The 14,522-nt window shown below is 47.6% G+C and overlaps 1 protein-coding gene across 1 annotated transcript in view; it reads right to left on the reverse strand.

Moving 5' to 3' along the window:
- Positions 1-450: 450 nt before the first annotated feature.
- coro6 (coronin 6) overlaps positions 451-14,522 on the reverse strand; it is a 94,805-nt gene continuing 80,733 nt past the window's right edge. The window contains exons 9-11 of the mRNA XM_084320755.1: positions 5,686-5,743; positions 4,408-4,641; positions 451-1,687 (exon numbers count right to left, since the gene is read on the reverse strand). Coding sequence (XP_084176881.1) covers positions 1,565-1,687; positions 4,408-4,641; positions 5,686-5,743 — 415 coding nt within the window. The 3' untranslated portion in view covers positions 451-1,564. The remainder of the gene's footprint in view (positions 1,688-4,407; positions 4,642-5,685; positions 5,744-14,522) is intronic.

Raw genomic sequence — 14,522 nt, forward strand, 5'->3', positions numbered from 1 at the left:
TGTGTGTGTGTGTGTGTGTGTGTGTGTGTGTGTGTGTGTGTGTGTGTGTCGGTCGCTGTATAGCTTGTGTGTGTGTATATTATGTTATATCATTTTGAGAGTATTGTAATCTGCCAATACACCTGTAAACAGCATTCCCACAATACTTAAAAGAAAAAAAGAAACTTTACTTTCTTCAGTCCTTCAGTCTTACTGAAAATGACATTCCCCCCTGTCCTCCTCACTTCTCTTCCTGCACTAATACTCATATACTTTTACAAATCACTCTCAACTTGTGAACATGTATGAATCTTAAAAAAAAAGAAATAAAAAAGATGAAAAAGTTGTGTGAATGTCACGAGAGGTGTGCGACTTTCTCCATTATATTGGTTTCATTCCCTATTGACCAGTCTCAAACCCTGCCCTCTTTTCTTGATCCTCTAACTGTTGTTGTGATTGTAGGATCAAGAAAAGAGGGTGGCGCTTGAGACCGGTCAACAATCAGCACTACACTGGGTGTGCTTTCCATCCATTTGTCTACTTTTTGAGATGTGTTGATTTTTTTTTTTACCATAATCGTCAGGGCAGGATTCTTACCATATGTAACATGTATGCATGTATGCAGCAGGAGATGTTATACGTCTATCTAAGGGTAACGCTGTGTTCAGACTGCCGATTTAAAAACATCACTCTCTGGTTAGTATCGGTCAATGTGGGCGTCATATTCTTTCTGTTCAGTCTTGTTTGCATTGTGTATTTTCGAAATTAAAAGATGGGGAATTTGCAGTCGATGGCAATAAAACTATTCCTGCAATAGTCAGGAAAAAAACTATTCATTTGTTGCACAAATCAAAAGAGCAGCCTATAATTTTGACAGGCTAAACATCCGGTTTGAATGTAAACGAGGCATAACGGTCTTTTCAGACGGTAAGCGGCAGTCCGTCTGCATACCTCATGAGTCTCACGTGCCTCTCATGTGAATACTCACATGAGTATCTGCGCAGGCTAACTATAGAAGCTGCTCCTGTGCTCTGCTCTATCCCTGCCAGTAGATCATGCTACTATAATATTAGCTAATGTTCTTGACTAGCTTATGTTGGGCTGTCTGACCAGGGTTAATGTGGCTATTATGATAATACGTGTTTCTATATAAGGGCCATTATTCTCCCTGTCACTTCTGAACAACAAATATTGTGAGCTTGCTAAAAATGACCCATGCAGCATTCTGTCCAAAGCAGATATTATATCGGGGAACTCATAGCATGTTTCTCCTCCACATGTTGGTTTGTGTGGTGGTGAGTGGGGACACTGCAGAGTCCGGAGTAAAAAGTTCAGCTCTGGCAGCAGGCAGGATGTACGGGAGAGAGTTTCACAGGGATGGTTGCCCACTTGTTGCTCCACCTGCCCACCGCCTCTCAATGAAGATCAATTACTTAGGCACATCCATCACTCCCTGTCTGAAAATACCTTAAGAGTCATTATACTGTATGTCTATATAAGGGCCAAAATATTACAATAATTCATTCAGGCCACATCCTTTGTGTGTGTGCGTGTGCATGTGTGGGTGTGCGCGTGCGTGCATGTGTCAGGCAGTGCCATTTGTGTACTGGGAGAGCTTGTCCTCCATGTCACAGATTCTCTTCTCTTGAGACAGAACTGTGGCCTTCAGATTCTGAATCTCCTCCAGCAACCTCTCAACCAACTGAGGCTGGAGGAGAGGAGAGGGGAGACAGGAGAGGAGAAGAGAAGTACAGGAGAGGAGGAGAGAGGGCACGGGAGAAGAGGAGAGAGGATAGGAAATGAAAGTGGAGGAGAAGAGTGAGAGGAGAACCAAGGAGGGGAGACAAGAAGAGAGGGCGGGAGAGGCAAGGAGAGAAGAGAGCAGCAGAAGAGAGGAGAGGAGTAGCATAAGAGAGGAGAGGAGTAGCATAAGAGAGGAGAGGAGTAGCATAAGAGAGGAGAGGATAAGAGAGGAGAGGATGAGAGAGGAGAGGAGTAGCATAAGAAAGGAGAGGATAAGAGAGGAGAGGATGAGAGAGGAGAGGAGTAGCATAAGAAAGGAGAGGAGTAGCATAAGAGGAGAGGATAAGAGAGGAGAGGATGAGAGAGGAGAGGATGAGAGAGGAGAGGAGTAGCATAAGAAAGGAGAGGAGTAGCATAAGAGGAGAGGAGTAGCATAAGAGAGGAGAGGATAAGAGAGGAGAGGATGAGAGAGGAGAGGATGAGAGAGGAGAGGAGTAGCATAAGAAAGGAGAGGAGTAGCATAAGAGAGGAGAGGATGAGAGAGGAGATGAGTAGCATAAGAAAGGAGAGGAGTAGCATAAGAGAGGAGAGGATAAGAGAGGAGATGATGAGAGAGGAGGGGAGTAGCATAAGAAAGGAGAGGAGCAGCATAAGAGGAGAGGAGCAGCATAAGAGAGGAGAGGAGTAGCATAAGAAAGGAGAGGAGCAGCATCAAAGAGGAGATGAGTAGCATAAGAGAGGAGATGAGTAGCATAAGAGGAGAGGGGCAGCATAAGAGAGGAGAGGAGCAGCATAAGAGAGGAGATGAGTAGCATAAGAAAGGAGAGGAGCAGCATCAGAGAGGAGATGAGTAGCATCAGAGAGGAGATGAGTAGCATAAGAGAGGAGATGAGTAGCATAAGAGGAGAGGAGCAGCATAAGAGAGGAGATGAGTAGCATAAGAGGAGAGGAGCAGCATAAGAGAGGAGATGAGTAGCATAAGAGGAGAGGAGTAGCATAAGAGAGGAGAGGAGTAGCATCAAAGAGGGGGAATAGAGAATAGGAGGGGATGAATGAGGACATGAGGGAAAAAGAAAAGAAAAGAAGGGAAACAGGTCAAGAACAACTGGAAAAAACGAAATGAAAACAGAAAGAGGGGCTTGAAAGAAGTAAACAGATAGAAGACAAATAAACAGAGATGTGTTCAAACAGATGGTATTCATTCATGTTGTATATAATATATCAAATGCAGAATGGTTAACCCTCTCAGGTATAGGTTTATTGGAATGTTTTTAATTCTTCTATTTTAGAATTCAAAAATTCTAGACTGCAGAAGTGACTTAAGACTCACCCCCTGGTTCAACAGCTCTTAGAGACTGTACTACATTTGCATACAATGTTTTCTTATCTCAGTAAATACTGCACCTATTAACACAAAATTGCTTTGCTAGATCAGTGATCTCTCAACTAAGATATCCGCTAAAGAAAGTCCTTATTAATTTGTATGAATGTTGCCATAAGAGTGAGTGAGTTCACTCCTTCTGTTTTGCCGTGGAACACCTGTTTCGCGGGGGACTGCTCAGTTTTTTTTTCATTCATAATTTTATACAGAATTTTCAATGCCAATAATGTTTCAAACTCATCAATGTTTTATATTGCAAAATATCATACAGTCTCCACTCTCCATAGTAAAGTATAGGAGAAGCAGGAGGCGAGGCTAAAGTTTAATGTCGAACATAGAAATGCCACTGGAGATATCGATGGTTCCAGTGTAGGCCAAGGAGTCTACGTGCACCTCTCCCAAAATGTACCAGTGCGTTGCATTGGCATTGGCCCACTTGCCTTGAGACACGTATTTTCACAATTACCTTGCTGTCGTGTGGAGGAGGGATTAGCAAAAAGGTTGCATGGAACTATAAATGCAGTATATAGCTTTCAATGACCAGGAGCCATTGTGACATGATCATGTTCAGTTCTCAAATTTTGTATCTCTCATGTGAGATAGTTATAAATACTGTACACTTCGTGTCAGATGGATACTGGGGCTTGCAATCATAACCTGGATGAAGATTCCGCACCACCCAGTATGTGCCACGCTGCATTATCACCAGGGGTGTAAAAAGTACCCAGAAATTATACTTAAGTGAAAGTATGGGTAGGCCTACCGTCTCAAAATTTTACTCAAGTGAGTATCTGGCTAAAAACACACTTGAGTAAAAGTAAAAAAGTTTCTACTTTTAAATGTACTTAAGCACTAAAAAGTTAAAGTAAAAACTTTTTTTCTGACTGTCTATTCTTCTGATAGCAGGTGTTTAATCAAAGATCCCCGCTTTCTAGTCTTGCACAAGGACCAATCAGCATGGGTATGGGCGGGTTAATTTTCCATTGATGGGGATTTGATTGGCTGTTTTTAAATAAAGCGCGGCCGCAGGATTAATAACATTAACGTTAGTTCGGCCAAGGAAACAAATATACTAATTAAAATAGTTGGACCTGCGAGATTTGTACTTTGTACTTTGTAGGTCTGCATTTTAAATGTAAGGAGTAAAAAGTATGTTTTTCTCTGAAATGTAATTGAGTAAAAGTACAAGTATACAAACCTAATAATACTCGAGTAAAGTACAAATCCCCAAAAACAGTATTTAAGTATTGTAACAAAGTACAATTACTCAAGTACTTTACACCCCTGATTATCACCACATTTACCGGCAAGCTGTTTGACAAGGCGTCACAGGTGGACATGCTGCGTCGGGTGGAGGGTCTTGAGTCCAGGAAGTTCTTCTTAGCCACTTTGAGCTCGCGGCTCTTGGGCGGCACATAGCCCTGCCTCATGGACACCAGGATGGGGTCCTCGTCCCGGCCGTCCATCCACTCCTCTGCTTCTATGGCTGGCTCAGGACCAGCGGTGTCGGGGTACAGGTCGTCCTGGAACAGGTCCGACTGGGGTACAGAGGAGGAGGGATGGGGAAAAAGAGAAAGAAAGGAGAAGAGAATGATGGAGGGAGAATAAATGTGGAGCACAAAAAAGAGGGACCATAAAATGTGGGGGAAATTGAGATGTGTACTAGTACCTGTGATTAAGGGCTATAGAAAAAGAAACGTCACTTAACAAAATGTGAGGGAGCACAGAATGGGACTAAGAAATAAAAAGGACCAGAGAGCGAAAGAGGACTAAGTGAAACAGGACTGGAAAGGAAGAGAGATCCATGGTTTAACCATTTCAGGTGTATGTTTTTTTCTCTTTTTTTTTTATAATAATATTTGATTTTAGAATGAACCTATCTCAAATCCTGCCTTCTTTTCTTGATCATCCAATTGCAACTGTTGAAGAAGAAAAAATAAAAAGATGGTGGGGTTTGAGATAGGTCGATTCTACCACTCGATAGTTTCCAGTACACTTCTCAAAGCGCGTTGTAATTTTTCTGGCTGAATAAGGAAGTCCGTAGTAGAAAAGACTCACGCACATCCAAAGTATAGTCACGGGTGCTTGACTCAAATAGATATGTAAAGTTGTGGAAAAAAAGTCAGCACACCGTCTGCAGTGTTCCCAAGTTTAATATACTTTAACACAACGTTTCGGCCTGTGGCCTTTTTCAAGTGTTTCAGTGACACATGAAAAAGGCCACAGGCCGAAACGTTGTCTTAAAGTATATTAAACTTGGGAACACTGCAGACGGTGTGCTGACTTTTTTTCCACAACTTTGAATAAGGAAGTCCACCAAGACATGTGAAAATGTTAATCGCAAAGATCTTTTATTTTAAATAAATACCATATTTTATACCTTTTCTCACGTGCGTTTTTGTTCTAATAATAACTGGTCTCAACAGTTCTAATTTCATATGTGAGATTGTACTCTTGAACACTTATTCAAGGCAACGGCTTGTAAAGCATGTCCTATATGAAAGTCAAGGGAAGAGGAGTCTATTTTTGGACAGGTCCTTGGCTGGGCAAGGCCCTCTAACCCCACTCCCGATCTTAGTTACCTTTCTGGGCACTGTCATTGTGATAGGTTCACACTTCTTATCGTGGAGCTTGAATAACCTGAGAGGAGAGGAGAGGAGAGGAGAGGAGAAGGTAGGAGAAGGGAAGAGAGAAATGAGGAGAAGGGAGGGGAGGAGATTAAGACAAAATAGATACGATTTGATTTACTTTGACATTCACAGATGATGGGGTGGCCATGGCCCGGTGCTTAGATAGACTGTCCCATGGTTCAAATACATTGTTAGAGCCAATGTGTCCATCCCTGTAAAAGGGTCCTTGTTGTGAAGGATCAGATTAAACCGAATATATATATTTGTTTATGGATATATATTGAATAGTATTTGTATATCGTTTGATATCCCTTGTATATTCCTTGTACATATACACGGAATATCCCTTTATTCTACTACAGCCCATAATAGTTCATTCTCTTATTGGACAAAAGGACCAGGCGCCAGGGACCAGCCCCTGGCGTTCAAGTTCAAAGGTACCGACGCGACATGCCCTTACTAGCCCCGGCTCCGCGCAGGAATACGGCTACCGAAAGCAGAGTGGCCCTATTTGTCCACCGTGCATATAAATATGGCGCAAGAAATGTAGAATTCCTCTTAGTCCTTTACCCTTCTACCCAACTAAGTAACAAGACGTGAAGCCTCACCCCACGATACCGCGTGCGGTGTAGTATGGCCGGTTTGGCCTTAGAATAGCAGTGAGACCTCGTGCGAATTAATAGCTGAATTGCCAGAGTTTGGCACCGTATTTCTATTAAGTAATAATAGTCTATTATGTATGGTGCATCGTGCGGTTAGAGTTCTAAAGTGAGCAGCACCCCCATCGCTTCCTCGTGTTATCTAGAGTCTTAACCAGGTTGGGCAGACCACACGTGGTGCTTTCATCCGAGGAGTTCTAGGCGAGGACCGAGTGGACCTGCACATTGGATTACCTACCCCGACGACTGCTGAGCCCTATACGGCATGGAATATCTATTTGCTTTGGTGCTTTGATTTGTGGAGCGGATAATCGCCAACACCGGTGAGTGTTGGATTTACCCCGAGAGGAGCCAAGGTGAGACGGCGCTCAGACCAGACTGAGGTCGCCTCGCTTCTTCCTCATTGTGGACCTACAGCTACAGCTACAGCTATCGTCTACAAGAGAGCCCAAGTGTATTCATCTGTGGATCAAGATTCTACGGGCACTGTGTTCTGTACCTGAATTCTCCCTAGAAATCGTTGACCAGACGGGATACAGCCGACGGCTCTCCTACCCCCCCTACTGGCTTACAACCGGCAGGACCCTTTACAGTATATCCCGCTATAATCATTAAGTGCCATCGTTATAATTCCCTAAGAGCCAGGTTGTATACTTGCTTCCTGCGTAACCAGAGACTGGACATTCAGTGTTGATTTGCCTACAAATACTAATTTGCCTTACAAGTGCATTCAAATCATAAATGTAATAAGTAACTATTATATGTACCTTTTGCTATATATTAAATATTTGACTATTACCTTTGTGTGGACCTGATTTCATATGTGGGAAAGTGTTCATCATACTTAGATATCGTGTACTGTATGGCCAGTAATTAAAGTACATAAAGCGGTAGTGGTTTAATGATACCATACTTATCAATACAGTCAGGGAATTGTACCCCTCAGTTACAATTGGTCCTTCGAGCCGGAGGGTAATTAGTGTAATATTAATATAGTGGTATTAATATTGAAATGGCCTATGATGAACACTCCACGAAACGGTCCCCCTAAAGTAGAACGCCCGCAGCGTAGACGACAGCCACCTCAGTACTTAGAGGATTACGCTGCCAGTATACTACCTAGTCTTCTACAAACGGTAAACGCGGTAAAAGTAGAAAGTAAAATTATGTCCGACCCTATCAACCAGGATACCCCGACCACAGAGGCCCTAGTGGGTTCTAATGTAACTGACCAAGCTCACGGTGGGGACCAGGAGGGAACTGACACGACTTTACCCCCCGCCAAGACCGAAGAAGTAGTCCCCCCAGAGCTCCGGGAGGAAGACAACCCTCCAGAGATGGAACTCTGCACGGAACAAGATGAGGAGAGCGCCGAGGAGATAGAGCTCCAGGACTCCCCGCAGGGGAACGCATCCCCAACGAGTACAGCCAGGAGCGGCTCACCTCTACAAGCGTCTTCCCCCAGCGAGGCGGAGAGGATGCTGTCACAGGCGTTCTTCGCCAGCCTGACAGCCTCTACCGAACGCGATCGACTTCAGGGTGAACGCGATCGACTTCAGGGTGAACGCGATCGACTCCAAGCACAGACGCTTAGCGAGCGCGAACAACTCCAAGCGCAGCAACGGAGCGAAGAAGAGCACATACGTCTGGAGCTGAGACGCCTTCAGACGGAAGAGAATATGGCAAGAGACCGGGCCGACACCCAGCGTGCCGCTGCCGGTGCCCAAAGAGAAGCAGATCTCACCAAGCGCGACGCCGAGCGCGACAGACTACAAGCCGAGCGTGACAGACTACAAGCGCAGCTAATGGAGCAGCTGATCACCAGGGCAACACCCCCTCCCTCCACAAGGGGTTCCAGGGCCTCGTCAAGACACGTGTCAAGGGCACCCTCCCCTGACCGAGCAGGCGACCTTGAACTCGACCACCAGAGAGAGTCTACACCCCCCTCCGAACTCCTTCCCCGACCGGTCCAAGTGAGACCCAGCTACAAGGAAGGAACGGCGGACACCGCGGAGAGGCTAAATAAACGACTACAGGATCTAGATGACCTGGCAGAAGAAGAAGAGGGAGAAGAGGAGAGTCAAGCCCGACAGCAGCACATTACTCCACAGGACCAGGAGGTCCAGTACAGCCCAGGCTATACCCCCGCAGCTCTGCGCTACAGACCCCCGACTCGATTCACGGGTGAGCATGACGCACGACCAGTCCCGAGGAATAGCACCTGGACCAGCGGGCCATGGTACCCTGCCAGTACCAGCCCACCGAGAGGCGTAAGAAGAGACTCGCCCAGGAGGCCTCTCTTCCAACGCTCACCGATGTGCCAGCCATCCATGGCGTCATACATTGGCACACCGACGTTTCCAGACTTCACCCATGAGAATCGAGCACAGTACACGGAGCTCCGGATGTGCTTAGAGACAATGATGGTGGATGTCGCTGATGAACGCCACAAGTATGCAGTATTATTGAAGCACCTGAAAGTGCCCCGAGCGCACAACATAGCGCTGGCCTATGCCACCTCTACGACCCCATACACCGCGGCTCTAGCAGCGCTGGACCAGAGATATGGACGTATATGGGATTACGTAATACAGGAGATAAGGCATATTGACCGCCTACCCCCAGCAACAGACAATCGCTCACTAGACGACCTGTCTATAAAAGTACAATCCCTGGTAGGGATGCTGGGGGCGCAACGAGAAAAGGGTATGCACGAACTATACGCAAACTCGAACGTCGAGAGGATTTTAGAGAAGCTGCCGCCCGCCCGACAGGAGCGCTTCAGGCGGCAAAGAGACCACCGTGATCCTAACGGTCCCGAGCCATCCCTCCTAGACTTAGCCGACTTCCTGGCGAGAGAAGTCAGCAGCCTACGGCTGGATACGTTCGTGCGGTGCACACCAAGCTCCAGAGAGGGACCTAGGAGAGTAAACGATGGCCGAAGATCGGTGACTGTCATGCACCAATCAGAATCAGTACCGAGCAGCAAGAACCACAGTACCCCCTCGATGAAAGAGAAGTGGAAGATGGTGTGCCCGTACTGCGAGAAGGAACACTGGTTGTCACAATGTGACCAGTTCAAGAAGATGACCGCTGAAGAAGTGAGTCACTGGATAAAGTCCAACAGGCGCTGTTACCGATGTGCGCGCAGTCACATGGCAGCCGAGTGCCGCCTAAAGAAGAGGTGTAGTCGGTGTGACGGAGCCCATCTAGATGTCCTACACGACAGTAACAAAAGAAAGCCTGCACCATCCAGCAGCACAAAGGCAAGTGTTATGTACATTGACCCCGCTAGCAGCAGCGGCGCCCAGGTGCTCTTAAAGGTGGTCCGTGTAACACTGAGTTACCAAGATAAGATCATGGACACTTACGCCGTCCTTGATGACGGGTCAGAGAAGACCCTTCTCCTCGCGTCCGCTGCGGCCCAGCTGGGGCTACGGGGGAGCGAGAACCAGATGACTATTCGGACAATAAGACGAGATCTAAAGACGATAAAGGGCGAGAATGTCTCCTTCACTATCGCAGCAAGCGGGCAGCCCGAGAGACGGTACAGGATTACTAATGCTTTCACCAGCCAAGAAATAGGACTATCGCAGTACACCTACCCCATCGCCAAGCTGATGGAGAAATATGTGCACCTGCGTCAACTCCCCATCCCGCTCATAGACGGTGCCACCCCGACCCTGCTGATAGGCTCCGACCATGCAGACCTCATAGTCCCGATAGACCGGGTCCATACAGGACCCAGAGGTTGTCCTGCAGCAGTCGAGACCCGCCTAGGATGGACATTACAAGGCCCCCTCGCCAAGTCTCTTAACCGAACAGCAGCCACTAGCTGCCTCCACTCCAGAGCGACAGAAGGAGACACCACACTCCTGCAGCATGTCGAGAGGCTATGGACACTAGAGACAATGCCCTTTAAGAACGAAAAGAAAGACATTCGTTCTAAGGAAGATATCTACGCTATAGCCCTCCTCGAGCACGGGACAAAGAGAGTCAACGTCAACGGAGTGATGAGATACGCAACTCCACTCCTGAGGCGAGAGGGAATGCCCACCTTTCACGCCACAACAGAAGCGACGGAGCGGTATCTATTGAACACAGAGTGGCGCCTAGCCAAAGACCCCGCTCAAGAGGCTGTGTACCGCGCTGAGATTAACAAGCGAATCACAGCGGGACACATCAAGAAAATTGACTGGCGACGTCGTGCGCTGCTCCGCGCCTCCCTGATCAAAGACGGCTTTGATCTCCGGCAGCGGGCCAGCGGCGACCCCCCAGCATTGCGCAGCCTCTCCCCCGAGGACAAGGCAGCGAGCAGCGACACCTGGATGGCGACCATCCCAGGAGAAGCCCAAGAAATGACACTAGGACTAGTCTGGCGCTTCAAAACAGACTCGCTCCATTATAGACACAAACCCCTGATCAAGGAGCAGGGAAGGTCGACGGCAATACCGACCACCAGACGGAGTGTATACAGAACACTCGCCAGACAATATGACCCGTTGGGATGTATTCTACCTTACACCACCAGGGCAAAGATGATTGTAAGAGCGCTATGGGACAAAGACCAGGGCTGGGACGATCCCATACCCGAACACCTTGCATCCACATGGAGAGAGTGGGAGACGGAACTCCGCTCACTCCCAGGTGTTAATATACGCCGCAGCTACTTCCCACCCACAGTGAGGCCAGAGACATGCAAGATCGACCTGCACGTATTCAGCGACGCCTCCGAAGTAGCCTACGGTTCGGTGGCTTACTTGCGTGCCCGAGAGGAGGGAGGAGAAATACATACTGCTTTCATCCTGGCTCGCTCAAGAATAGCCCCACGAAAGCAACAATCTATCCCGCGTCTAGAGCTCTGCGCAGCCCTAGCAGGAGCGCAGCTCGCCACGTTAATCCAACGTGAACTCACCATCCCGGTGCAAAGAACAATCCTGTGGTCAGACTCCACGACCGTACTCACATGGATCCGGTCTGATTCGTGCAGATACAAGGTCTTCGTGGGAGTCAGAGTCACCGAGATTCAAGAGTTAACAGAAGTAACCAGCTGGCGGTATGTGGACACCAAACACAACCCATGTCCCTGGATGACCTCACCCGTCACAACCTCTACAGTGACGGGCCAGAGTTCCTCAAGCTCCCCGAAGAAGAGTGGCCTACACCCACCCCACGGGAGGCGAGTAAAGAGGAGGCAGAGAACAAGAAACCTATGTTCTGTGGGTTGACACACACACTCGTCCCCACAGACCCGGTTCTAGACGATTGCCTCACCCTAGAGAGTGCGCAGCTAAAGACATTTCTGTGGCACCACCCAGAGGTTCAGCCCACAACTGACATTTCAGCAGCTGACTACGAAGAAGCAGAACTCCTTCTACTACAACGAGCCCAGAGAGACTCGTTCCCCGATGAGCTAGCCTGTCTACAGGGAGCAAAGCCCGTCCCATCGGACAGCAGACTGCTCCACCTAGCCCCCGAGAGCGACGCCCATAATCTCATCAGAGTGGGTGGTCGTCTGCGGAGAGCCCCAGACCTACCGGATGACGTTAAGTACCCGATAGTCTTGAACAGCCGACACAAGGTCACAGAGCTGATCATAAAGAAATACGACGAGGATGTGCACCACGCAGGGGCAGAGAGAGTCTTCGCGGAGATCAGACGTCGTTATTGGATACTGCAAGGGAGAGAAGCAGTGCGGCGCTTCCAGCGAACCTGTCTAGACTGCCGTAAGTGGCGCGCGCAGCCCAGTATACCCCGGATGGCTGACCTACCTCCCTGTCGCCTCCGACTCGGCGACAAGCCCTTTCACTCCACCGGTATGGACTGTTTTGGCCCGCTGTATATAAAGAGAGGAAGAGGAACCGAGAAGCGGTGGGGTATTGTATTCAAATGCATGACCACCAGAGCGATACATATCGAACTCCTCCCAACCATGAGCACAGACTCATTCCTTATGACCTTCCGAAGATTCACATCACGGAAAGGAAAACCGTCTACATTGTTGTCTGATCACGGGACAAACTTCAAAGGCGGAGAAAGAGAGCTGAGAGAGAGCTTCCAAGCTATGGGCCCAGAACTTAAGACCCACCTCGCTCCATCCCAGATTGACTTCCAGTTTAATCCCCCGAACGCACCTCACTTCGGTGGAACCTGGGAACGAGAAGTACGTTCCATAAAGACAGCCCTGTACGCCGTGCTTGGGGCCCAGACTGTGGCGGAAGAAGTCCTAATGACAGTCCTCACGGAGATCGAGGGAGTATTGAACTCAAAGCCCCTCGGTTACGTCTCAAGTGATGTAGCAGATGTCGACCCAGTCACCCCCAACACCCTCTTGATGGGGCGGCTGGACCCCGCGCTACCACAGACAATGTACAGGCCTGAAGAAGCGAACGGCCGAATAATGTGGAGGTACAGTCAAGTACTGGCTGACAAGTTTTGGAACAGCTTCCTACTCCACTACCTACCGTCTCTACAGACCCGCCAGAAGTGGGTAAAAGAGAGAGACAATTTGACAGAAGGAACAGTCGTCATGATCATCGACCAGTCACTACCCTGAGCTATGTGGCCGGCTGGCCGCGTAAGCAAAGTGATCACCGGTGCCGATGGAAAGGTCCGAGCAGCTGAAGTGCTCGTCCAAGGGCGGACCTACACCCGACCCGTGGCGAGGCTAATAGAACTGCCAAGGCTCCCTGATACTATTGATGACGACCATGACCCTATGACTTTGTGAGTTGACTGACCCTTACAGCGGACATTGAGTAGTGGACAGTGCGGTTAATCTGTCTCTGCTTAGCTAATTAGGTGGGACTAATTAGGGGGCGGCTGTTGTGAAGGATCAGATTAAACCGAATATATATATTTGTTTATGGATATATATTGAATAGTATTTGTATATCGTTTGATATCCCTTGTATATTCCTTGTACATATACACGGAATATCCCTTTATTCTACTACAGCCCATAATAGTTAATTCTCTTATTGGACAAAAGGACCAAGAGGAGCCAAGGTGAGACGGCGCTCAGACCAGACTGAGGTCGCCTCGCTTCTTCCTCGTTGTGGACCTACAGCTACAGCTACAGCTATCGTCTACAAGAGAGCCCAAGTGTATTCATCTGTGGATCAAGATTCTACGGGCACTGTGTTCTGTACCTGAATTCTCCCTAGAAATCGTTGACCAGACGGGATACAGCCGACGGCTCTCCTACCCCCCCTACTGGCTTACAACCGGCAGGACCCTTTACAGTATATCCCGCTATAATCATTAAGTGCCATCGTTATAATTCCCTAAGAGCCAGGTTGTATACTTGCTTCCTGCGTAACCAGAGACTGGACATTCAGTGTTGATTTGCCTACGAATACTCATTTGCCTTATAAGTGCATTCAAATCATAAATGTAATAAGTAACTATTATATGTACCTTTTGCTATATATTAAATATTTGACTATTACCTTTGTGTGGACCTGATTTCATATGTGGGAAAGTGTTCATCATACTTAGATATCGTGTACTGTATGGCCAGTAATTAAAGTACATAAAGCGGTAGTGGTTTAATGATACCATACTTATCAATACAGTCAGGGAATTGTACCCCTCAGTTACAGTCCTTAATCTTAACCTGCAACGTCCCGCATGTGGGACGTTTTTAGGACGATTTGTCCACCGGCACTTTGGCGACCCCTAGTGGCTTGGGTGTGCATATTATGTAATACAATATATATATATCAAATTGAAGGCTTATTTGTTGCCTGTCGATAACGACAAAATCCGACAAAATCCGTTCAGCAGTTCTCGAGTTACATGCCGGTATTTGAGGCTTGTGCAAAGTACACAGTATTGCGCAAAATACCACTCCAGACTCTTGGGGCTCTAGTTCCGTCAATCATTTGGCGATATCGAAAATGATTATGGAGGGTTGTAGCCAATGAGCCAATGATACCCCATCTGGGAATGTATGAATCAGGGATCTAGGTGAAAAACTAACAAGCAAAAACAGGAAGAGAAAAACAGCCGAATGAATTGAAGTCTATGAGAAAACTGAGTACACAGTTTACCAAAATCACTCCTAATCACTCATTTCTGAATGGATCTTTATGCAATTTGGACATGTACTACATAAAGCTTCAGGCT

Source organism: Notolepis coatsorum, assembly GCF_963971535.1.
Source record: "Notolepis coatsorum genome assembly, chromosome: 8".
In the NCBI taxonomy this organism is placed as follows: Eukaryota; Metazoa; Chordata; class Actinopteri; order Aulopiformes; family Paralepididae; genus Notolepis; species Notolepis coatsorum.